The following is a 25,913-nucleotide window of genomic DNA, read 5'->3' on the forward strand; positions in this document are numbered from 1 at the left end:
TCTCACTCTCTAACACCCACCCGTACCCACAGAGTGTATATATGCTGTGTATAGCGCGTGCGCATGTGTTTGAGTGTGACCCCTTCCCACCTCCTCTCTGTACACACGATGGATGCAAGCGCACAGAAGAAACGCAGGCAGGATGTGCTTGAAGCGCTGCTCAGTCTGTGGCCAGGATTAGCCAGGCAGGACGTCACGCAGGGCCGAAGGGAACCACCCAAGGCGCGCCCCAAGCTCTCAGCTCTCCCTTCCTTGCCGGGCTCGCGGCGCTGCAATCCTCCCTCCCCTTTTACTTCCTCGCCCCCACCCTCCAACTCCACGCACACGCTCCACACACCCAAGCGCGCTCGCCCTCTGTTGTTTGTCCCAGGGAACCCGGGACCACGTGGCTTGCCTGTGGAGTGCCCAAGGCCTGGCTGGCTCGCGCCCGGGACCGGTGGTTGGCTGGGACTTTGGTTTGGCGGGCTGATTGGCGGGCGAGAGAGAGAGAGAGAGAGAGAAAAAGAGGTGAGAGTAAGAAGAGTCCGCGGGTTGTCACTAGGCAGCAAGGCTCGCCGTTCCAAGGCGCGCGCACGCACGGGGTTGCCTGGAGACAGGGGCGCGCGGGAAGAGGAAGGGGAGGGGAAGGACAGAGAGGAGGAGGAGGGAGAGGAGGGGGAGGGGGGGATGTTACGTGGTGACGTTAATTCTATATGAGCGCGAGCGGCGGGAGCTCGGGTCTTTTTACCGCCAGCCGCGCGGCGCTTCTCCCTCGCTCCTGAGTCACTGCGAGACCCGGCCTCGCGCAGGTAGGTAAACGGGGCGCGTGGGCTCGGAGGGTGGGGGGCTCCCTGTTACAATAGGAGGCGGTTGGTAGCGAGGGAGGGATGGAGGGAGGGGGAGCCTCTGCCCTGACTTGGAGGGGATCTCGCGCTCTTCTCTGAGGCGGAGGAAAGGAGGGAGGGGGAGAAAATGGTCAGGGAGGGAGCGGAGGCGGCCCCCTTCTCTGGCGGCCCCTCCGCTGGCGGGGAACGTTCTCGGTGGGGCGGCGTGGGGGGGCAGTACGTGCGGGGAAAGGGCCGCCCGCCCGCCCTCTCCGCTTCTTCCTCGGGGCGAGGCTGCGGTCAAGCGGGCCGCCCCGGCTTGGCCTAGTCTGGCCGGCTGAGCCACAGGCGAGCACGTGGGGACAAGACGGGGTTCTGGCTCGGCGGCCTCTGCCTCCCGCCCGCCCGCCCGCCTGCCTCGGGCATGTTGAGGAGAAAGGAGCCGCGGCGCTGTTGTGCCGAAACGTAAATAAGCCTCGCGGCGACTGTGGCGGGCTGGGAGAGCGGAGGAGCGGCGGGAGGGAAGCGGAGGGCCCGATGGGGAAGGGGAGGCACCGCGCCTGGGCAGGGCTTGAAGTGTGTGTGTGTGGAAGGGGCGCTTGTGGCGGGAAGGTTGAGAGTCCCTCCACGCTCCCTTCTGTTCGGAGGAGAGGTGAGACCGGCCGAAGCAGCTCTGGGAGGGCTGGGTGCTGCTCGAAGAAAGGATTCCCCCCGGTGGAGCCTGGCCTGGCTGCGTTCGCCAGGTAGTAAACAACCGCTGGCCTCGGTTTCCTGCATTTTGTATGCTCTTCTTGTCACTCTTGGGAGATCGAAAGGCTGCAGGGTGAGTGTTTGTGAATAAAAATGGGCGTTTTGCTCTTTTTGAGGTGTCAACTAAGTGTAACAAATAACCGGCAGTTTCTGGGGGTAGTTGTTCTGCCTTTAAATTGTTCCAAACGTCCTTTATTTGGTGTTTTTTTTAAAGGTGCCACAAAACCCGAGGTTTTCTTTTTACATGGTTAGTTTACAGTCGCTTGGGTGGGTTGCACTGAAGACGAGAGGGCACGGGGAATGACGCTGGGAGGGGGCAGGGCGGCTTAGGGTCTTGAATGTACTGCCCACTGCCGCCTTGGTTTTCAACTGGCAGATGGATCATCGCACGTGGGTTGCGTCTGATCCAAGGTGGGTCTGTTCTTGAAGCGGTGGGTTGTGGGCACGGGGAGGGTTGCTACGTAAAATATTAAAAGAAGGGTCTGAGTTGTGGGTTAGGTTAAAAGTGGGTCTGAAAAGGCAGCAAAAGACGGATTTGTCTCTGTAATGATAGGCTGGCTAAGTGGAAAAACTTGTGGAACGAAGACCTTGGTTGTTTTCTGTAGGCTTTGTTAACATCCAGCAACAGCCTGTAGAGATGGTCAGATAAGTGCTGAGAAGGCCTGGCACTCAGCTGGAGTTGGTGGCTTTTCTTAAATTGTAAATACCAAGCAAAGCAGGCTTTAAAATTGGCTTGGATTCCAAACAGTGGGTTTCAAGGTTCATATTTACCTTGAAGATCTCATTGAACAATGGATGTTGAGTTTTTCACAAACAGGCATTTTAAAGATCAAAAGTGCCCTTCTGGGCTCCATGTTGTGTGCCTGACCTAATCTTAAATTTTGTGTATGGACGCTAATGTCATTTTTTGTGGCCTTAGTATATTTGCTACAGCAGTATAGGCTGGGTAAAAACATGTAGATTTGTTGGTTAACTCAAGCAAGTCACCAGTCTCTGCTTTAGTTACTCTTCTGTAAGATGGGAATATTAAGGTGTTTGAGGGTGGATTTGCAGAATTGTAAAGCACTTTGTTCCCCATGTTATTCAGATATTCATAGCAGGCAGTGATAAAACATTCAGAATAACAAAGTCTCAGTTTAATCAGTTTAACAGATTCCCGTTGTGTGTGTTTTAATAGAGGTCTAAAGCTGGAATTCTTTTAGCAGTTAATTAGGAGCAAGCTCTGGTGAACTTGGTGGGACTTACTTCTGAGTAGACATATATAGGATTGTGCTGTTAGTGAATGCATTGTGGCTTAATTCCACATAGGTGTGTGTAGGATTAACCATGCTTGGCTTGCAGACGTGGGTGGCGCTGTGGGTTAAACCACAGAGTCTAGGGCTTGCTGATCAGAAGGTCGGCGGTTCGAATCCCCACGATGGGGTGAGCTCCCGTTGCTTGGTCCCAGCTCCTGCCCACCTAGCAGTTCGAAAGCACATCAAAAGTGCAAGTAGATAAATAGGTACCGCTCTGGCGGGAAGGTAAATGGTGTTTCTGTGCGCTGCTCTGCTTCGCCAGAAGCAGCTTTGTCATGCTGGCCACATGACCCGGAAGCTGTACACCGGCTCCCTCGGCCAGTAACGCGAGATGAGCACTGCAACCCCAGAGTCGGACACAACTGGACCTAATGGTCTGGGGTCCCTTTACCTTTACCACTGTGTAGTTCAAATAAAAATTGCAAAATTGACCCTTCAGGTGTTCCTGTGCTTCAGGATTTAATAAAGTGTGATTTAATAAAGTAAATAATAAACATTCACACTTAAGATGGAGGAGAGTTGCTCTTCAGGACTAGGTAAAGGGGTTATGTTTAAAGTGATGGTGGTTACATTGGGTATTTCTTAGGACCCTCAAGATGGTGAAATGTGTATTTCAACAATGCTATGTGCATTGAAATTCATTTGAGATTGATAGTCCTATGTAGGTGCTGTGCCCATAAGTAAGAGGTATTGCAATATGGCATGGAAGATCCCTGTTTCCCTTCCCCTGTGACAGTGCATGCACAGATGCTGTGTGTCTAGGTGCAAAGGCAAATGGAAGAGCCCTGTATTATTTTTATCTTGTTCAGCTGTTTGCATACCTTAACCTATGGGTGAGGGGAGCTGAATAGGAGTATTGGAGTTCTGCACAGACCTCCATTTTTTGTGTTCCCTTGAATGTGTGCCATGAGGATGCAGGGCACTTGTGCATGAGGGGGGGGAATCCCTCTGCATGTGCTTGTGGTCTGCTTTGAGGTTTCTATCTTACTTTGTCTCGGAAGGTTGCAAATGGCACCATGCATGTACCTTTAAATGAATGACAATCCTAGTTTACCTTAGTACAGTGACTTCACCAGACTCATAGCATCAACAGAAGTGATACTTAATGAAACTTGTGTATCAGGGTCAATGCATGGAAGTTAGACTGCATTTTGGAACTATAGTACAGGGATGTAATAATTTTATCCAGCCAAGTAGAGAAAAGGGGTATGTGGCTCTAGTGCATCCCTATCTACTATAAAACTGCTTAATATGGGAAAAAATAGTTGAAAGAAGGTCACATTAGGTAGATTAGCAGCAAACTATGCATAATGTTGACAGAGAGAACTGGCCAAACACTGAGACCAAAATACAGCCACACCTGTTAGGATGCTGTTCTGCCTTTAGTTCATATTACTCTTCTATGTCTGAACTCTTATTTGTTCTTTAGCAGTTCTTTTTTGTTGACAAAGTAACTCCAGGTCTCTTTTTACCATTTTGAAAGCAGCACTTTTTACACTTTGATGACCAATGTATGTATTTCTGCTAGTCTTTTTAACGTACTGGTAGCACAGTACAATGTCACATCTTGTTCTATTCATCAGTAAGGTCTCCTGATACGAGTTTGTTTTCACAGTTCAATTAAGTATAAAATCATTTCCCTTACAATTTGATCCTTCTCTATTGATTATATTGGCAGGAATTCTATTTTTATGTTGTAGTAAGGATTGTGTGAGCTGTGACCAAAATGTTTGGGGAAAGTCACAGAAAACAAGGAGGGGGCACTTGGATGCCTCTGTCTTTCAGTTCCCTTGAATACCAGGAAGGGAATATAATGTGTGAAAGTTTGAGGTGGAGGAATTAGTTGCATACTGTTCCTCAAGTTGTCCTTTGCCTTTGTCTACTTCTAGAAGCTAGCCCCCTTTGCATTAAAATGTCTGTTGGAACATTTAACCTAGTGCATTTTGATTGAATGGATCTGAGAGGGTTCTAGTGTATTGCTCTTGAATATACTTTGTTACTTCTCAATGACTGGCAGCAGTCCCTTGTTCAGTTTGAAAGCCCTAGGAAATAGTTGGTTGTCAGATATATGGACTACAACTTGTAACATTCCCAGCTAGGATTGAACAACAGACTTGTTTGAATCCCAAACTGAATCAGACTGATTTGTGCTGAATCTGGATAGGGTCAAGGCAGCTTATAGAACATGTCAGGTAGACCCAAATTGATTTGTAGTGATATGTGCTGATCTGGAGCTCAAAACAGTTTATCAAAACTCCAGATAGACTGTCTCCAAAGTGGTGCAATTATTACAACATCATATAAGGAGAACATCCAGGTGAGGTAGGAGCGGGAGGGGAGCAGGACATTGCTCATTAAGGGTCAGAATCTCATCCAGCATTGTCTCTTAGGAGTTCTGACTCTTAGAAGTAGTTTGGTGGCATTTATGTTCTTTTTCCTGCACAGTACTCTACCTATCCTTAGGCTTATTCATTTTCCATTCTTTCTTGGTGAATCCCAGTCCCATACCTACACAATAACATAAACATATTTGTCTTTGTCTTAGCTACTTAAGCAGTGTCACACACCCCTCCCATTTGGACCCTAGTTTTTTAAGGCTAGGTTGGCATTTTTTTTTACATCAGTGTTCTGTTTTCTGTGTCTCATTATTTGTGTTTTTGTGTCGGTAAGTCTTGTAAGTACATTGTGTGCAGTCGGTGCACTAGGAGCACACACATAGTATAATAGTGCATACATCAGCATTTTAATTTTTTTTTCAAAAAAGCAAACTTCAAAGGTGGCTAGCACAAAACCCCTAGAGCTACAGTACTAGTCTTATATTTGGCAGGGTTAATCTCCTTTTGAGCAGCTATTCTATCTCCAGATTTCATGCACCTAGGTGAAAAAAAAGTTATGGCCATTTTGATTTCCTGGTGCAAGTGAATTGGGAATACAGTGGTACCTCGGGTTACGAACTGTCCTGCTTATGAACGCTTCAGGTTACGAACTCCGCAAACCTGGAAGTAGGTGTTCTGGGTTGCGAACTTTGCCCCTGGATACGAACGTAATCTGCTTCCAGGGCCATGGGAGGCCTATGTAGGGAATGTGCACCTTGGGTTAAGAATTGACTTCCAGAACGAATTATGGTAAGTTCGTAACCCAAGGTACCACTGTACAAGTTTTGGATTTTGGGTAGTGTAGTATATGAGCTGTGTCTTCTATGGGGCATCTGCTGAAATAATTTTCTGTGTGAGATACTGTCATCTTAAAGGATGTAATGGCAGTAATAAAGTTTGGATCATTACTGATTTTTACTTAATGGGACCTGGTTGTTACATCATAGAAATATTAATTTTCAGGGTGTTTTATCTTGAGGTCTGCATACTATTTCTATTTCTCAGTAATACATATTTTAGTTGCTCACAGTACTGATGGTTTTTATTTTCACTTTATTGATTTATTTTCTATTTACTAACTGGGAATATTAGTGTTGTTTATGCTAGGGTACAGCAGCATACAAATCTTATCTCTGGCATGTTGTAGTAATTTTCAGTATTTTTTTCATAAGTATATCCAAGTACTATTTTATGCATAAACTAGATATGAATCTAGTAGCATCAGCATGCTTGTAAATTAACTTCTGCTCATTCAAGTGGGACTTACCCTTCCTTTTGGTCCCCTGCAGACCCCATGTGCCCCCGAAATCTGCTCTGGATGTTGGGTGACCCTCAAGAGCTGATGGGAAGATAGTAGGGGACTGCAGAGGGAGACCATCTTAACATGTACATAAAATATTTGGGAAAAATTGTTCCAAATATTTTTAAGTCTCTTTTAGGAAATACATTTTATCTCCCCCATGGTTTCAGAAACTAATATTTCTACACCATTTAATGTTTGAATGGTGTTCTTTAGTACATTTCGGTTGACATACCATTGTAGCAAATTGCCCTGTCAAATATGTACGTGTTTTCTCTAAAAAGAGAAATTCATATGAAAATAATAGATAGAATTAACATTTGAAGCAACTTTGTCTGGCGATCCTTTGTGTTTAGCCAAATATGCTGTCTTGCATTCAGCTTCATTTTCATTTCTTAAGCTGCCTTTAGACTTCAAACCATAAGGTATATATAACAATACTTTTTCTCCCTCTCTGCCCAAGAACATCTCAGATAAGATTTGCTTCAAAGCTAAAGAGAAGGTACCATGCTTATGTTAATTATCCTTTTCTAGCAAGTTGTAGCTAACAGAGCAATGACAAAGTCTGAATGTTATTGTTTGACTTTTGTTTGAAATACATTAACTTCCGCAGATTGCTTTCTAAAGAATAAACTTGTACCAGGAATAGTTTTATAGAAGGCCATCCAACTACAATGTTTTCACTGAGTAAGACAGCTACTGTCACAAACTTGAAATTTACTCCGCATCCACCCAAGAGTTCAAAGAGGAAACGTACAGTCCAATTGAAGGCAGCATAATTTCAAGGGAGGGGAGGGGGAAATCATTGTTATGTCTTTCTTTACCCCACGTCTTTGTAGACTTGAGCATTGTGCAGATTGGCTGACACACATAATTTTACCCCCAAGAAAAATCTAGCCATGGTTTTGCACTTTAAAAAGCTTATGTATATGTCATGGTCTTTTTAAAAATAATAATACATGGACAGCCTGCATGCATGAAAAATGCAGGAAGTGGCAGGGCTCATGCCTAACCCAACTTTTTGTTAGCAAGTGTTCATATTCTGACATTTCAGTATGAAACAGGATGTTCATTTGGCTGAGAACCTGCTTCCATTGTATTACATCTATTTTCACTTCTTCCATTAATATAGAAGTGCTTTTGTAACTTAATTCCTCATATCAATATTTTAGTTGTCTTCCAAGTTTAACCTAAGTGTATTTAATTGTGCTTAAGAAATGAGAGTTTGAACTTTGGGTTTGGTCTTTATAAGCAGCTGTTCTGATCATCATTGGTAAAGCCTGATGACACTACCAAGCAAGGTTTCAGAGTGTGCCCTGGCATTGTCAGCATGTCTTGCTACTTTGTGCCAGCAACTCTGGCAAGGCAGAAAACTGTTCTGGAATCTCAGTTGAAGGTCTCTTGAATATCACTGCTGCTTCTGTCCTAGTGCTAGGGTGAAAATACTTGATAGAGAATTCTGATAGAGAATTCCAATGAGAGATTAAATGACTTGCTCTGCAGTGCAGAAGGAATGAATGATGGAGAAACTGTAGTTCTGGAAGATTCGTGGATATTAGGGTTTTTGATGAGGGGCAGAATCATTTATTGAATACCACTGTTGAAAATGTGGTAATGTCACATCCTTGCGGATACATGTTTGTCAAGAATAAATGAGAACTTTCAATAATTTCCACATGCTTTTAACCCCCAGCATGCAAGGCTCGGTTGTACATACTTTATGAATCTACTCTCTTTCCCATCTCTTAGTCACTCTTCTTTTTATCCTTACATATTTTTATTTTAAAAGAAAATGGAAGTTGCTGGTTGCAACTCATCCCTGGGATGCAATCATTGATCAGGTAGGGCCTGATTATAGTGAAGAATCAGGCACTCTTGATAAATCCTATGCCATGCCACTGTTGCTTCTATACTTGCACTCCAACCATAAGAACAGTTACTCCTGTGCTCCAGGGGGCTCAGTTGAAGTTCTTCCATGGCCTTTGTTACTCCCATTTAAGATGCATCTGATGGCTTGGCTTGCAGAGCATCTACTCTGAGTGAAGAGCAGTGTTTGTAATTCACCAAGCTCATTTTGCACCTGGCCATTGGCCACTTGCAACCACATGAAGATGCCTGGGGTGACTGACATCTTCACCATCTGGAAGTCCAGGCCTAGAGTTCATTGGATCTGGACTGTTTTAACACACTTCTGCCATATCCTGTAGAATTCTATAAATTCTATTTTATCTGCACAGTTGGAATAAATTTCTGCTTTTTCTGTGCAGCTTGAGCAGGAGCAGTAAACAACGTTAGTTAAATGTTGTTGCTTGTCTTCACTTACTCCACCCCATTGCCCTGCTTACAATTGTGAAGAATATCCCTACGTTATGAATGATCTGTGTCACCATTCATTAAGGAAAAAATGGTTATGCTGGGCATTGGAGTCATGAAGTCAGCAATGTGCTGGGAGATTGGAACTTCTCCTTTTATCAGTGTGTTGCTTGTCTGCAAGGTGCTTTGAAGTCCAACTTCAGGACCTCAAAGCACCAAACATCAAATCACCTTACATAATTTTTGACACCACTTATTTTGGTCCACAGACCTAGAACATTTCCACACTTCTGCTGTAAGAAAGCATTTTATCAAGTTGTAGATGGAAATTGCTGACAGCAACTTCCTTAACAATACATTTTTCTTTTGCCAGCATAGTCACAGGGATCCTGCAGTTATATCCATGCAGTTCACACCTGAATTCCGTAGAGTCACCACAATTTTTCTCATGCTGATAATGCACAATGCTGCAATTTGTCCCCCAAAATGTATATATCATGAGATGTGAGAAGAAACACCCTAAGATTATGAAATCAAAATAGTATTTAAAATAGTATTTAAACATAGTATTTAAACATAGTATTTAAAGTTGTGCTTCCAGATAACATGAAATACTGTCATATAAAAGGTTTTGTATCATGCAGAAGCCTTCAAATCTTGTATCTTCATCTGCTGAATCTTAGGCCTGTGACACTGGGTACAGGATTATTTCATAGGAGTATGGAAGGATGTGACCAAATAGGTGATCTGGGTGAGAGTGGTTTGTGAAAAGAAGGAAATGGACAGCGGAGAAGGAATTGAAATGGGACATGCCTCACATAGCCAAAAACAGCTGGAAGTTGGAGACCTTACAATAAATGGTGGCAGGTTGAGTGATCAGCCCTGGTGAGACTACTATGTTAAGTTTTCCATGCAGAAGCCTTTTAAGTGGTCTCCCATCTGATGGCTGCAGTGGAAGAATTTGCCTTAAATAGTACTGTCTCTTGACTGACAAATAGTCCTGAAATTCAGAATGTGCACAAACCTAGCAATACTAAAACCTTTTGTATATGATTTTGGGGTGGGAATACAAAGTTTAAACACATTGGACTGCAGTAGTAGTAATGTCTTACAACCATTAGCTTTTTCAAGCAGTCTCCCACTTTAGTTGTAATGTTAGAATATGAAATGATTGACAGTATGACAAAACTTCAGACTGACTATCTGTTTCCCAAAGGCATTATAAAAGGGTCCAATCCTGTTTTATTATTTTATTCTGTTTATTTTATTGTTTGAGCTGCAACTAAATGTAAAGTAATGTTTTCTGTTCTTTTCTAGAGGTTTTCTGAGGTCTGGGAAAATGGCAGACATTGACAAGTAAGCATGCTTAATTTTGGCTAATGTGTCATTTTATCTTTAAAATGTTCTATTGTGTGAAATCTGCAATTGTGTTCTTTCTTACAAGGGCATATATAGTTAGCAGAAAACAATGTTCTAGGTCTTACAGTTAATATAAATTTGTAAATTCATAGGCAATACTTTCTAATCCTAGACTTAGTTCAAATACTTATCCAAGGACCAGTAGTGATTATGTTGGAGGAGCAAATAAATACAGCTTATTTTGACCATGCACATGATGCAACTTTAGGCAGTCCACGTGGAGGGACATACCTGATCTGCACAGTTCTCCCTACTCAAATTTTGTTGTGTATCAGACCTGCATGTAAGGGCTCTCTTGGTGCTTTTCCCATATCAAAACACATTAAATGTTATTGCACATTTATGCAAAGCATATACTATATTCATAGTAAACTTTACTTGGGACTTAGGGTCATATCCAGCAGGTTTGACTGAATAATAGCAATTTAATTGTGCATATGGATCCTGGTCCCTTAAAAGGTTGGCAATAATTATAAACCACATACATGGACTCAAAAAGTGCTGGTCATTTCTTATGTACCTATTTGCAAGCAGGCTTGTGGTTTACCCAATAGACGTACATATCAGGTGCAAACTAGAGAACATTGCATGCCTTCAGTCCTGTCACAGTGAGGACAGGGTGTCAGAACTCCCATTGTAGTGTGCATTTGGGATGTTTAACATGTCTAAAGTCAGCAGTGTTGCTTTTGGATCTGTCTGTTTTCTCTTCAGTTAGGACAATAATGTTAAATCGGAAAGACAGTGTTGTCTTACCTCCTCCTGAAAATGTCAGTTGCAGTTGCTTTTGATGCTAAAGGCAAGGTAGTGCACAGTTGAGGAAAGATGCAAGTAGAAACATTTATGCAAGGAAGGTAGAACATCAACTAATTTTCAGTATGTCTATGAAGAAAATGGATTGTAAGTTGTGAATACAAATTTTACTTCATCCCCTACCTCAATAAAGTTTAAAAATTGAACAGTCAACTTGTAGAAGTCTGATTCTAATAATTTATCACCTTTGGAGGGTCTGGTCAAATCTTTGTTCTGTTGCTCACCAGTTAAGCTGTGCTGTGGCTCTCAGTCCAGAAGTATTAGTGTGGCTTATTATCAGGATGTGACCATTATAGAGTACAGTTATGCTCAATGTCCTGATGCCAAAGGGTTTGAAAAGTTATATCCTTCCTTCTGCTTGTGATAGATCTCTGGTGTAAATAATATCTTAAAATACTTTTCACTAAATTTTTCTTTTGGCAAAAGGTCACATAATTTATCTGCTTTACACTGCACCTAACACCTTCCAATAACATACATGCAATTACAAACTATCCAAAGGTTCTCTGTATAGCTGGAGTAAGTGCACATATCTCCTCTTTCTCCAGTGATAATTGCTTTTTAAATCAAACTGGAGGGAAAGTTAGGATATTGGGGATAAGAAATCATTGTCCATATCTGTCATGCACAGTGCCTCTTATGGATCATGAATATACACCTTAATAGAACAGTGTTTGTCTCTGATTATACTGGCTTTTTGGAGGTTGCATGTGCTTTTGCAATGAGAGCCTTAAAAAACACAAGTCCCTGCCAACTTAGAGATAACATATGGGATGTGCATTAGGGAAATTGTTTGAAAGACTTTAGCTTCTGGGCATTTTCTGAACTTTAATACGCTAGATCAAATCTGAATTGGTAGCTTGCTAGATATACTTTCATACTAATTTTTTTGGGTTAAAGAGATTCAAATTCCTGTTTTGACTTGGGATTTAATAGCAAAGAACAGGCTGAGCTGGACCAGCAAGATATGGAAGATGTTGAAGAGGTAGAAGAGGAAGAAACTGGAGAGGATGCTAACAGTAAAGGTAAGGGGAAAATGAGCCCAGGCAAAGGTTTTTCTGTAGGCATAATGGAAGGAGTGCTTTTCTTGATTCAGTCTAATACCTGCTGGTTAAATATTCACCTTCAGCAGATCTTGCCATTCAGAAGAAAAACAAATTGATTGTTTAGTGCAATGCTTACCTTAAATGTTTTAGGCAAAATTGTCCTTGTATTAAATGCTAGTGTGATTTTTGTCTCCCATTTCATAATCTAGCTTTTCCTGTGCATGCTTACTTGGAGGCAAGTATTGCTGCCCAAGTAGTGTGTATAGGATTGCTGTCTTTATAAACATAGATATTTAGCATTTAATTTTGCGACTCTTGAGGTGTGTGTTAGACCTTATGTATCCTAATTATATGCGCTGCCTCTTTTGATTACTTAACATGGGAGGTAGACATTTAAAAATAGTTATCCTTCTGCTATTACATTAGATCTGTTCAGGCAGGTTTTTTTGACCCTTGACTTCTAGACAATAAGTAATGCAAAATCTTGACATTTTATGTTATATCTTTTGGTAAAATCTGAATTGCAAGCACTGGGCTAAAATTTCAGAATGGGGTAGTATAATAGTGTTGTTTTAAAACTTCTTTTGTTTTGTTAAGCACGCCAGCTGACTGTACAAATGATGCAGAATCCTCAAATTCTTGCAGCCCTTCAAGAAAGACTTGATGGTCTGGTTGGAACACCTACAGGATATATAGAGAGGTAGAGTGTTCTGCAGTTACCTATATTAATTCCTCTTTGTTTGTTCTTACCTCTTTAATAGATCAAATTGTTTGCATTATGTTAAATGGTCATTGTTCTGCAATATTAAGTACAGTTAGAAATAGTGATGTTGGATGGTAGTCTAAAATAGGACATAACAATCTGGTTGAGAGTAATAGTGACTGATGCTTCAGAAAACTTAACTAATTAAGGCTGCAGTTATATATATATATATATATTGCTTGAGAATAAGTCTAACTGAACTCAGTTGGGCATGGAAACAATTGCACTTTTAGTATTGAAGATCAGAATGTGGTTGCTGAACCACATTATCTGTTTTGTGGGTGTTGTATGTTTGAGCAGTCTATACAGATATTTCATTTTTGAGACACATACAGAGTTTGTTTCCTTTGAAATTTGCAGAGCATATTTGTGTTCTCCATATTGCACATTCTGCCCCTCTTGAGTAACTTCTGATTTATCTGAGGTTACACTGACTCCTGGAAAAAATCATTATAAAATTTTCTTGGTATGCATTTTGTAAGAGTGTGGATGGAAGACTGAAACCGATTGACCATACTGCTGAAAATTCACAACCCATTTCATGCTTCAGGTATAAAAGTGAATGTTGTGTCATTGTAATAGGCCCCAGGTCCACTGCTTTCCACACAATGGAGAGTCACAAGTTTTTGGTAGGTAGGTAGTACAATTAGTAACAATCCTCACGGCTGAGTGGGCAGTGATCTCCATCACTAGCATTTTGTGGACTACTTCAGAAAAAGTATTAATGTAGTTACACTACCTTCAGCTCATCTGCAAGATTGGACTGATGGATGCTGGGAAGAATATACTGCCTTTAGGTTAGAAGAAGGAAACGATTTTCAAATGTTATGTCCTTTAGATAAATCCAAAATGTGAGAATTACTTTTTAAAAAGGAAAAAAGGTATGCATTTGAATAGAGCTTCAATAAAGAAAGTTTCTCACTTTTTTGGAAGACATCTGTACAAGTGTTGTCCCCAAGAAGCACCTGGATTCCCCCCCCCCCCACATTCCTTTCTTTTTACATGCCAGTGTCTATAATGATTCCCTGATAACTGTTTTTCTGAATAAAAAAATGTATGGGAAGCTGCCATTTTGGCCACAGAATGAGATATGTTTGGTTTGTTACCTCCAGGCTTTTTCTGTTCCAAAAAGCCTCTTAGGTGTCACATAAGCATTTTCCCATCCCGAGGTGCCACATAAGCATTTTACTTCTATGCAAGCGTAAAAGTGGAATTCTGTAGGAAGGGAGCAACTGGGCAGTCAGTTTGGATCAGAAATGGCAAGCAAGGAAAAGGTCAAGTACCCTAGAGCTGCTGCTCTGAATAAAAAAAGTCCCCACACCATCTAATCGCTGGCCACAATTGCTCTCACATCTGCTATGAACTTGCTTTCTTTTCTCTCGTAGCATATTTAAGTAACCTGCAAGGTCCTTGATCCAAGATCAGCAAGTCCTTACTGAGTTTCATGCTGTGCTTTCACTGAGATACTATACCTTTTTGAGAGCGTTTTCAAAAAGCCAGCACTTCATCACTTCAAGTACAGTAGCTCATCCCTAAAGCTTATATAGCATGTCAACTAAAGCATTTGAAGCAAAATAAATTAACAGGAGTACTGTGTTTGAGCTTTGTCTAATACTTGCATGTTTGCTTGATCTTTAAAGTTTTTGTAGATGTCTTTTGCATTTCATACTTGTTATCGCCTCTGAATATGAACTAGAAGGGCAGGTTTGGACTACTTATCTATATAATATGCAATGTATTTCTTGCCTAAATTGATTCAAGAGAAGCTACTCTCTGTTACACAAACTGACAGATGGAGAATTGGGAGCCTTTTCTCCTTTTTTGTTTTCCTATACATGCTCGTTTGTCTCTCCCCCCTTTTTTTCTTTTGTTCTTATATGGATTAGGTTTTTTTTTATCTTGTATAACAAAAAGAGAAACCACCCACAATAATTATAACCATCGAGTAATGATAACTCTGGTAGCAAGTTAAAGTCCCTGGTAGCAAGTTAAAGGAAAATCATCTTCATCAGATTTTTAATTTATTACTGTAACTTTTACTCCTGTGTCAGTTTTTAATTTGATCTAGTACACTGAAATATAGTCTCCCATATCAAGCTATAGAAATATTGCTCACCTATGTCATTTCCTGTTTGTAAGTAGTCAGCCACTGTCCCCTGGCCAGCTGATATAACTGGCTGGTGCCCCATAATCCCTGACCATTTACCATACTGGCTAGGACTGGTGGTAGCTGTAGTCCAAGCATCTGAGGGCACAGTGTTAACTACCCTTAGGCTGGCCCAACTGCTACTCAGTTATTGGGGCGCCCACCTGTCAATCACCTGTTGTTATTAAACCATTGGGTGACAGCATAAGATGGGCTCACTATCAGCGTTGATTAGCTTATTGAAACTGACAGTGAACCCCATTTGGTCCATTTACAGGCAGTGTTTGGATTCAAACCATGTCTGGAGACAGGACATTTCCCCCCACTGCAAACCTGTCTGTAAAGAGTCTGCCGAGGACAAATGTCACTTGCCTTTGATTTGTAACAGCATACTCATGCAAACAGGGGCTCTTGGTGGGTGTGCAGTATGAAAAATGCAAAGGAACAAGAAGTTTTCTATGTCATTTGTTGGTCTCTCTTTTTTCAACCCAACGTAAAGAAATTTAACTGAAGCCAAACAAAAACAGGTATCTCATTAAAAAAAGGTGGGGAAACACAGCTTCCGCTTTTAATATTCTTTACAAATATTTAAATGCTTTTCTCTTGACCATAAATTAAAGGTAACAAACATTGTTACCTCCAGGTGTTGTTTGGCTGCAAATCATATCTGATGAAAGTTAAAGTCCAGCAAAATCTGGATGCTCCCCCTCCTTAAACCCATCCTTTGACCAGCTGTGAGTTGCTGTTTTGGAATTCCTGTTGTAAAAAAGGCTCTTCAGTAGTTTAATTACTCCACAGTGCCTCAGAAGCAAAAATTATTGGTATTAGATTTCTGGAAAAAAGAGTATTGCATACACATTTAGATAAAAAATACCCATCAATACAGCCCTATTTTTGTATGATTTAATAGGGAGCATTTATTAAGAACCTGATTTCTTGTTATGTAAAGAGGAATTGTTGTATTTCCCCCCTTTTTGTGTGTGTTTACTAATTCCCCCTGCTTTTGTGATTGACCAGTATAGGCCACATTAGTCCAAACAGAGTAGGCAGCAAAGTTACCCAATTTTTAAAAAAGATAGACACAGTAGAGTGTCCCATTGATTGCAACAGGATATATCGCCATGTGTATTTTGGGAGTGTTGCTGTACTTAAGAAGCATTCACTTAGGGTTCCCCCCCCCCCCCGGTTTCTAGAAGAATATTGCTTACCCCTTTTTAAAATAGCCTTCACAGCAAACCTGGTTCTCACTTCTGCAGCTTGTAAAATTGCTTTAGTAGTGTGTGGCAATCTTTTTTTCTTTTCTGGATTTGGTAGTGCTTCAAAACATTTCACATTACAAAAAATAGGATATAAATAACTGAAGCAAGGATAATATGCAAACGCTAAGTTATATATAGTGATCAAATTTAGAAATAATTACTAGAATTTCAATTTCATAGACTTCTGTGCCAAATAATTGCCTATCTAAAATTCCCCACCCATTGACCACCTTGTCTCAGTAAGAACTGGAGTCCTCTCCTGGATGTCAGGAGTTGGGCATCCAGGAAGGTGGCTAGTGGCCTGAATTTGAAAGAAGGCACATGTCCACTCACATTCATTACTGAAATGAAGTTATCTGAATGGGTTTCTGTAAGAAGCTGTAGTTTTGGAATCGATATTGAAATACGCAACTTTCATACTATGTATCAACTTGGTGTGAACAGGTACAACAATATAAAATTATCCTTGAATTTTACTGGCTTGCAGCTTTATAAGGTTTTGCTTCCAAATTCTACCTGATAGGTGTCACCATGCTATTTATTACAAAGCATACCTAATACTGACATAGCTTGTAATGTTAAGCAGTTGTGTGCTGGTGTATGAATCCTCGGGATCATGTAACAGATTGTTTTTATCCAACTCTGACAACAGTAAACTCTATATAAATAAATACTAGATAGAGCTTTGAATTTGGAGCTTTTGCTTACTAACTGTCCTTAAGTCCACCCAAGGCTAACTTAAAATATGAAAATGAGAGGGGAATGGGGAAAAAGTAGGTGTATAATGTTAATATTTTGAGTGAAATATCAGTGCAGGAACTTCTATCACTATTGTTGCATATGTTTGTGTGTGCATGTATGTATAGACGTTCTTTTTAAACAAGTCTAATCTATTCAAGAAATGGAAAGTTTTGTCCTAAGCATTGGTGCTGCAGGGTTTAAGCAGTTGGCTATTGGACACGCTTGGTGAGACAGCAGTATTGGGGAAGTTAAGGAACTGATCATGCTGTACTTCTCCCGTGTCTTCTGCTTGTATATGACCAGGTGCCAGAGGCATGCTTAAGTCTTGACTAGTGATCTTTGGAAAGTTGACATGTGCAAAAGCACATCTGAAGTTGCTTAAACAGTGTAAGGCTAGGGGGCATGATGAGTCGGGTAAAGGTGGCCCAGGCTAGACTCGATCCAGGATACTTCAGTATCTGGGATTGACCCTGTTAAATTGTTATCCTTGTCAAAAATTAAAATTACCAGCTCAGAATACTATAATAGATCTTTGCTTTCTGTGCCTAGTTGTTGCCAGAATTCACTTTTACTTCAGTATGTGCTGAATTATTAAAGAAAACTGGGTTGTTTGAATCCTGAGAATTCCTAAATTCTCTAAATGTTCAACACTCAGCCAAATCCTTTATCCTAAAATCAGCTGACCTGAGCAGCATTTTTAATGTGTTTACTCAACTTTTCAGTTGAGTTACTGTCATGTCACTTTAACATTTGAACTGCATGGAGTGCACTCAATATACTACTTGCAAAAAAGTCACAGATAGTTGTTTAATCTGTTTTTTCAGGTGCTAAATTAAGTTATTTAAAAAGTTTCTAAAACATATATACACCTTGAATTCTGAAATTTCAGTTGATAATTGATACTAACAATGGTGTTCAAATTGAACAGTATTTTCCACAAAGAAATATGGTTGACCTACAAGTATGTCAGAAACACTTAAGGAATTTCCTGGGAGGGGCGATTATGGGATTTATCTTGTTCTATATGTAAGTGATTCAGAATTGATTTAGAATTGATATTGTATATGTTAATATCCATAAAACCTTCAAAAATAAAAATCACTCTTGTGCTAATATCACAATTTTGCTCTGCTATTGTTCTTGGAAATAAAAGTTAACAGCATAATCCAACCTGTTTAAAGGAAACATTATTAGGAGAATGAAGCCACATGATTGTCATTGATGTAACAATGCAGTATTATTTCCCCCCTCAGCTTGCCTAAAGTAGTTAAGAGACGTGTAAATGCACTCAAGAATCTTCAAGTTAAATGTGCACAGATAGAAGCAAAATTCTATGAAGAAGTCCATGAATTGGAAAGGAAATATGCTGCTCTTTATCAGCCCTTGTTTGACAAGGTAATCTTTATACTTCTACCTCTAGGGATGAGAGTTTAATTGTGCAGAGTCAAATGGGACCAAATTCCCACTGGTTCAGTAATTCTGCAACCTTTTATTTGCAAAAAAAGAGACTTGTTTGTTGCTTTTGTTGGGTGTTGGGTCAAACTGAATAAACAAACAATTTACTCTTCCAGAGGAGTGAAATCATCAATGCAGTTTATGAACCTACTGAAGAAGAATGTGAATGGAAAACAGATGTTGAAGAAGAAATTTCAGTGAGTACTTAAATATGATTGGGGGTGGGATTAATTGTGTATTTGTGCTTTACAAGTTTGAAGTACTGTAGACTTATTCTGGTAATAAATGCAGACAAGTCATTCAATTTATAACTCTGTAAAGTAGTCTTTGTTTGCCCCCTTGATTGTCTAGTAAACATTTTGATTGGGTTGATGTTGTTTTGTATTGGATTTATATAGCAGCCCACTAATAAACATTTCCTGGGTGTCTTAAAACAATTAAACACAGTGACCCGGTTCACATGTGGCTCTAAGATAAAACATGGCTTAGTGCAAACGTGGATTCCCAAAGAGCAGAATGTAGCTGCTGCACTCTTCCCTGGTCCTCCTGCTGCCATGAGCTGCTAAGCCATGCTTCATCTTAGTGTGCTGTGTACACTAAGGATTCATGGTTTGCCTCCTCCAGAGAAACCACGTGCTTGTAACCAAATTTTGTTTGGGGGTTTATAACTGATTGGTTTGTCTGGAATGAGACAAACAAAGATCCTCGGTTCAGACAGCACATCATACCATGGTTTAGCTCACACCAGTACAGTAGCAGAAGGACCAGTGGAGAGCGCATTCACACTAAGTCATGATTAGGCTTACTATTATATGCATACTGAACCAATATATAAAAAAGTAATTTAAACAAGACAGCCAAAAATCTTCCTGTACAGATGCAGCATAAAACATTTTACAACTCCTATTTAAAACAGTTAAAATGTTCTGATATCCTATCTGTGCCTTGAGAGGTTCTGTGTAGCTTTAAATAGTAAGATGCCTATCTTACATAAATATTGGAGTATACAGCCACTAATCTGATAGTATTTGATTGAAGATTTTCCTGTTTGTTGTGGTTACTAGTATAACACTAGATCTCTTGGTTAGCGTGCAGCACTCAAATTTTAGAAAGAGTAACTTCTTAATTTTAACAAGGAGGAAATGAAAGAGAAAGCCAAGCTTGAAGAAGAGAAAAAAGACGAAGAAAAAGATGACCCTAAAGGAATTCCTGAATTTTGGCTGACTGTGTTCAAGAATGTTGACTTACTCAGTGATATGGTTCAGGTAAAAGAATCTTTTAACTTCTTGTAATTTTGCTGGTAAGCTAAGGGTTGCATCCAATGTTGTCCTGCTTAGAGTAGACCCACTGAAAATTATGGGCATGACTAACCCAAGTTCACTGATTTAGGTGGGTCCACTCACAGTAGAATTTAGTTCCAGACTCTAAGGAGCCTGGTTTCTTTTCTGGAATTCAGCTTTAGTTTCTAGTAATCCAGTAAACCATTTTTTCTGAAAAAACATTCAGAAAGAATAGATCATTTGTCTTGCCTTTACGTAGTCAAAATTCTACACCATAAGAACATGACATAGGTGTCTTAGATCAGTTTACAATGGAATCTCTTCCAATATTTTGTTCCTAACAGTGTTTCAGTAGTGCCTTTTGGGAAACCCACAAGTAGGGGGTGAAGGGTGCAGCCATTTAAAGTTGGTCCCCAGTATCTCATATTTGGTGGCATACTGCCTCTGAACATGGATGACCCAGTTAATTTCATGGACATCAAGTGCTAATCTAAAAGCTTTTTAAACTAGTGGTCCTGGCTACATGCTGTGGCAGTGAATTCCTCTTAAGTTTCTGAACTTTCTACCACCTATGTTGAATGTTATTCAGCTGCCATTGGTCTCACATGAGTCTACATTAGAAGCCACCATAAGGGCTAAAATTAACATGTCATACAACAAACACTGTTTATTGAAAAGCTGGATACCTCACTCAATATCACATTCCACATTTGCATCAAATTGCAAAGGACATACAGCCCTGGGCATGTGGTATGCTTTTTAATTTCTCGGAAGGTTGTGTTTTATGAGAGTACTTGTTCGATGGTTGCCACTACCTGGAGAACTAGCTTTATGATTTAAATAGGGATTTATGAATCAAATGATCACCCCAGATTTTTGGTATTTGCTTCGTTTTGCTATGTTACACTGCTCTTTCCTATTTTGTAGCTACATGATAATTGTCATGTTTTTTGTAGGAACATGATGAACCAATTCTGAAACACTTGAAAGATATTAAAGTGAAGTTTTCAGAGGCTGGGCAGCCTATGGTAAGTTCTTGATGAGAGTGCATTGAATATTGAGATAGAAAAACTATGCTTCTGTTCAGTACCATTCAGTAATCAACTGCAACACTTGAAAATTTTGCAATCTATTCTACGCTTGTAGTAGCCATAAACTTTATGGTCCACATGACTTGTTAGCTGAAACTAAGGGTTTAGTTACATATGTAGGATTTTGATAATCATGAAAAAAAAGACTTACGGTATCTCTGATTGGCAGCTGAATGTGTGGACTGGCTTCATTTGAAAAGGATATATTATGAATATGGATATGTGAAGATTCCATAAGAACTTCTTTATAAAGATCTATATTTCCAGTTGGGCATTGCTAAATGAGAGCTTTACTGAAAATGGGATCCCACCAGTATAAGTTCCCTGAAAAAATGGGGAACACAAATGAATGCCATACAGAAAATGAAATGTACATTTATGTGTTTGTTTTGCAAAATTGAAGTATAACAGTTTTGTTACACTTTTGAAGTATAACAAAACATTGTGTAGACCTGCTTTCCCCAACTTGATACCCTCCTGATGTTTTAGACTCCAACTCCTAACCCTAACCCAGCCAACCCCCTGCTGGCTGAGACAGATGGAAGTTACAGTCAGAATCATAGAATTGGAAGGAACCCATAAAATTCTAATCCAGCCCCCTGCAGTTCAGGAATATGCAGCCGTCCCTTACGGGGACTGAACCTGCAACCTTGGTGTTACCTGCACCACACTCTGACCAGCTGAGCCATTCAGCTGATGTGTCCAAAACATCTGGAGGACATTGAAGTTGTAGAAGGCTGCTCTATCCAATGTATCCATTTGAGCAAGGAATAGAACTTAAGCAACACTGTTTGCTGCTTCATTGTACTAAAGTAATTCCATTGTTTTGACATACTGGATAGCTGACCTGCGGTGCTTAATGATGCATCATTCACTTCTTTCTAACAGTCTTTCTATTTATTTTTTTAAAAGACTTTCACATTAGAGTTCCACTTTGAACCCAATGAATATTTCACAAATGACGTGGTGACAAAAACATACAGAATGAGGTCAGAACCTGATGATTCTGATCCTTTCTCCTTCGATGGACCAGAAATTATGGGTTGCACAGGGTAAGTGTGATGTTCTCTTAAAAGAAGTGGTTGACAGTCTTCCATAACATGAGACGGCCCAGTTTGCATGTATTCTTAGCCAAACTCTTTGCAGGCTCCTCAAAAGGAGATAGCAGCCCAGTAGTTTTGCTACTATGCTGAGCCAAGCTGTGGTTTTGCTTAGCATCCTGTTCAAATTCACATTCATAGTTTAGCTCTCTCCAGGCAAACCAAGAGCTATAACAAAAGTTTACCTGCTTGGTTTACCAGCATGTTTGCAAATGAGGACAAAATCTGTAGTATATTGTAAGAATATATACAAGTTAAGTATGACAATCCAGTAAATTAAAAAAGCGAGGCAAAGAAAAACAAAGAGTAACATAAATTCCATTAATAGCAGCTGCTATTAAGCTCTCAAGTAAAATAAGAGGATTTTTTTAGCTGTCAACCTAAAGGCTAGCAAGTAGGTACCTGACAAATAAACATAGAGTTTTACATAGGCAGTGTGCTATCACATGAAAAGAACTTTCACTTGTTGTCACCTACCTTGCCTCTGAAAGTGGGGGCACCCAAATCAGGGCCTCTGTTAAGTCAGTATGGATGTTTATGAATGTGTGCCTGCTTACTTCACAATGTAAATTTGCTTTAGTACAATAGATGATTATTTTAATGGACACAAAATGTTTTAACTTGTGAATGTCCATGCTCTACACCCAGCAATCGCAGTGCAGAAAATGACAAACATTTAAACCTGGTACAAACCATTTCACTAAAGTGTAATTAAATTCACAGATATTTCCTGACTCTTAACTCATGACCAAAATCCAGCTCATTACATTTTAATTAGCAATTTTCTCTCTCCTAACCTCTAGGAATATTAATGCCTGGCCTATATGCTGAATTCCTTTAAAAGGATGTTTGGGTTTAGTTTGAGATTGCTCACTTTTTGATTTAGGGCCTTGTGCATTGCTTTGAAGTCAGGTTCTTCTGATCCTGGTATTTGAACCAGAGTTATAAACCTAATTTCTGGTAGTTGAATGGTGCTTGTTATCCTGCCTGTGCACGATCATCACTTCAGTGACGAGTGCCTAGATACTAATCCAGCCAGGTTTGTCTTATCAACCTAAAGACAAAACTAACTTGTATTGCAACATGTTAAAAGGAAGTTACTTAAAAACATCTGTATGTTCAAAGATGGTTACTTAAAAACATCCAGACCACCTCTGCATAGGCAGAGGAATCCCCACCCCAGCATGTTCAGCATTACTTGAAGTAATTAGTGGCAGAGTTTCAAACTTTGATACCACAGTGCTGCCTACAATACACTTTGAGAGGCTTTATGGAGAAGATTCAAATAGGGGGGTTTAAGGGTAAGGGATCAGGGCAGCCTATTGGAGGACTGAATGTCCTGGAACAAGAGAGACCCCACAGCCTTTCAGCTCAGATGTATTGCAGGTGGGATATGTGTTGAAATACTGTATGATGAGAGAACTCATTTTCAAACCACGTACTTTGCAGTTTTATGATTCCCCCCCCCCCCATGAACCGCTCTGAGACCTGCAGGTATAGGGCAGTATATAAATTCAATAAATATTAGTAATGTTCAGAGGGAAAGAAAAATGTAATTGATTCATTTAATTCAGGTGTTATTTTCTTCGTCGTACTAGACAGCTCTGGAAAAAATAGCATAAGAACAGGCCTAACACTGGCTTGTTATTCATAGGATTGAATTGGACTCCAACCCCACAAGCACTTAACTGCCAGTGTTCTAAAGTAGCTGAAATACTTGTATAAGGATATCCTTGATTTATTAATTAAATTTTCTCACAGGTGCCAAATAGATTGGAAAAAGGGAAAAAATGTTACTTTGAAAACTATCAAAAAGAAACAGAAGCACAAGGGGCGTGGAACAGTTAGAACAGTGACAAAAACAGTTTCCAATGATTCTTTCTTCAATTTTTTCAGTCCCCCTGAAGGTAAATGGTTTCTGATGTTTTTTATTATTATTACAGTAAAATCTGAATATTGTGGATTTTTAAATATAAGTATAATCCTATATCTTACTACTTTTCCTTTGCAGTTCCTGAAAGTGGAGACTTGGTAAGTCCCTCTAGTTTAATTTCCTAATAAATATAACTTGGAAAATATTTAAGATAAAAGCAGTAGCAAGAGATAAATTTTAGGCTTCTTTAAGATAATTTGAAATGATTTAAGCAATATTTCAAGTTTTCAGACCCAAATTAAATGTGTTATTTCTAATGACTGAAATTGAAAATTCAGCACTCAGTCGGGGCACAAATAAAGATTTATTTATTTTTTTGCAGATAATGAATTAATTTTGCAATCTGTCATAAATAATTGGGAAGAATATGGCTTTAGACAAATTTTGTGTCATAGAATGGTATCATTTTCTTTCCTAAATACAAATTCAGAGAGTTTTGAATTCATATTACCTGTGCAGGATGATGATGCTGAAGCAATTCTGGCAGCTGATTTTGAAATTGGTCACTTTCTACGGGAGCGCATAGTTCCACGATCAGTATTGTATTTCACAGGAGAAGCCATTGAGGATGATGAGGATGATGTAAGTGGTGCTTGTTTTCAGCTATGCCAATATTACCTTGGAATAGTAGCTGTACCTAAAGGCTTTAACGGAGCTATAACTTACCACACAGCCTTCATTAATTATAATAGAATTAGACATAGAACAAAGTGTGTGTTATGTTACGGTGCTAGATTGTACAATTACACGTAGGGCTGAATTTCAGGCTGGGTGCTTTATGTTCTTCATGCAAGAGCTTGTTTTTAGAACACATAAAGTACAAATTGGGACACAATCAGAATGAAACCCCCCCCCCCCCAGCAGGCACAATAATTAGATGTCAAAGCGATTTGGGTTTAGAGTGCAGATTTTGTTTTCATGCTAAGGTTTAAGTGTATGTAGAATTGCGGCATTAATTGGGTTTTTGCTGAAAGTTCCCATGCTTTACAAAGTGCTCCTGTTCAATGTAAATTAATATTGTATGTCTGCAAATACCTGCAACTCAAAAGCTCTAACGTGCAGAGTAATGTCCTTAAAGCTACTGTCCTACTATTATCTTATTTTTTGTCTCCCTCCTTCTCCCCCCAGTATGACGAAGAGGGTGAGGAGGCAGATGATGAGGTGAGTTTCATGGAGGTTTAACTGGTTTCATTAAAAACGTAGCCCAAGGGTGCTTACGAATCCTGGAATGTCAGGCTCTCACCTTTGCTCTTTATGACACCAAGTGTGCATTCAATGTATGTCCTGTATATTTCAGGAAGGGGAAGAAGAAGCGGATGAGGAAAATGATCCAGATTATGACCCCAAGGTAAGTAATTGATGTGTATGATCTTTGTAAATAATTTCCCTCCAATAAAGTTATCAAAGTCCTGTAGCACAGCTGTGGTCTTCACACTGATATGTTTGTTGGTGTGTTTTTTCTTCAACAGAAGGATCAAAACCCAGCAGAATGCAAGCAGCAGTGAAACAGTGTGTATGTGGCCTTGAGGATTATCTGCACTGTAATAGCCTAAACACAACTATTAGTTACTTACAGCCTTATGTTTTGTATCTTGGTAGAATTAAGTAAACAATTTGTTAAAAACAAACTGACAGAACCAGTTTAAAATGTAGGTTCCTTGTACCTAGCATTTTAATAGTACTTTTCTGCCAAAATGTAGAATGCAGTAAATCCCTAAAGCATGAATAGTTAATTCATTGCTATATATAGTTTGGTTCTTGTGAAGTCTGTTGTCATGTAGCTATTAGACTGCAGCTGTGAAGATACCAGAACTGTTGATGGAGACCAATCTTTGCCTCCTTTCCTGAAGAACCAACTAAATCTGTCAATTTCCATCAAGACCACATTGGACGTTCATAACTGTCTGCTTGTTTATGCTCTAGGTTTTTGTATTTTGTGATGGTGACCTACAGGAAAAAAAAAAAAAACTAGAGACATCATATTAAGGTTGTTTACCACTGGGGTGTGAATAAACCTAGTATTTTCAGAAATTA

The 25,913-nt window shown here is 39.8% G+C and overlaps 1 protein-coding gene across 4 annotated transcripts; it reads left to right on the forward strand.

The window, feature by feature from the left end:
* Positions 1-661: 661 nt before the first annotated feature.
* NAP1L1 (nucleosome assembly protein 1 like 1) lies at positions 662-25,913 on the forward strand. Of its 4 annotated transcripts, none has more exons than XM_033161489.1 (15): positions 662-788; positions 10,154-10,192; positions 11,966-12,090; positions 12,709-12,811; positions 18,274-18,415; positions 18,592-18,672; positions 19,612-19,740; positions 20,712-20,783; positions 21,759-21,898; positions 23,708-23,853; positions 23,958-23,977; positions 24,339-24,461; positions 25,008-25,040; positions 25,177-25,227; positions 25,349-25,913. In XM_033161489.1, the coding sequence occupies exons 2-15, from the start codon at positions 10,176-10,178 to the stop codon at positions 25,382-25,384; spliced, it is 1,218 nt and encodes a 405-aa protein (XP_033017380.1). In that variant the 5' UTR covers positions 662-788; positions 10,154-10,175; the 3' UTR covers positions 25,385-25,913. The 4 variants fall into 4 exon arrangements, with proteins under 4 accessions (XP_033017380.1, XP_033017381.1, XP_033017382.1 ...); XM_033161490.1 differs by having other exon boundaries at positions 19,615-19,740; XM_033161491.1 differs by having other exon boundaries at positions 12,002-12,090.

Source organism: Lacerta agilis, chromosome 10 (genome assembly GCF_009819535.1).
Source record: "Lacerta agilis isolate rLacAgi1 chromosome 10, rLacAgi1.pri, whole genome shotgun sequence".
Lineage (NCBI taxonomy): Eukaryota > Metazoa > Chordata > Lepidosauria > Squamata > Lacertidae > Lacerta > Lacerta agilis.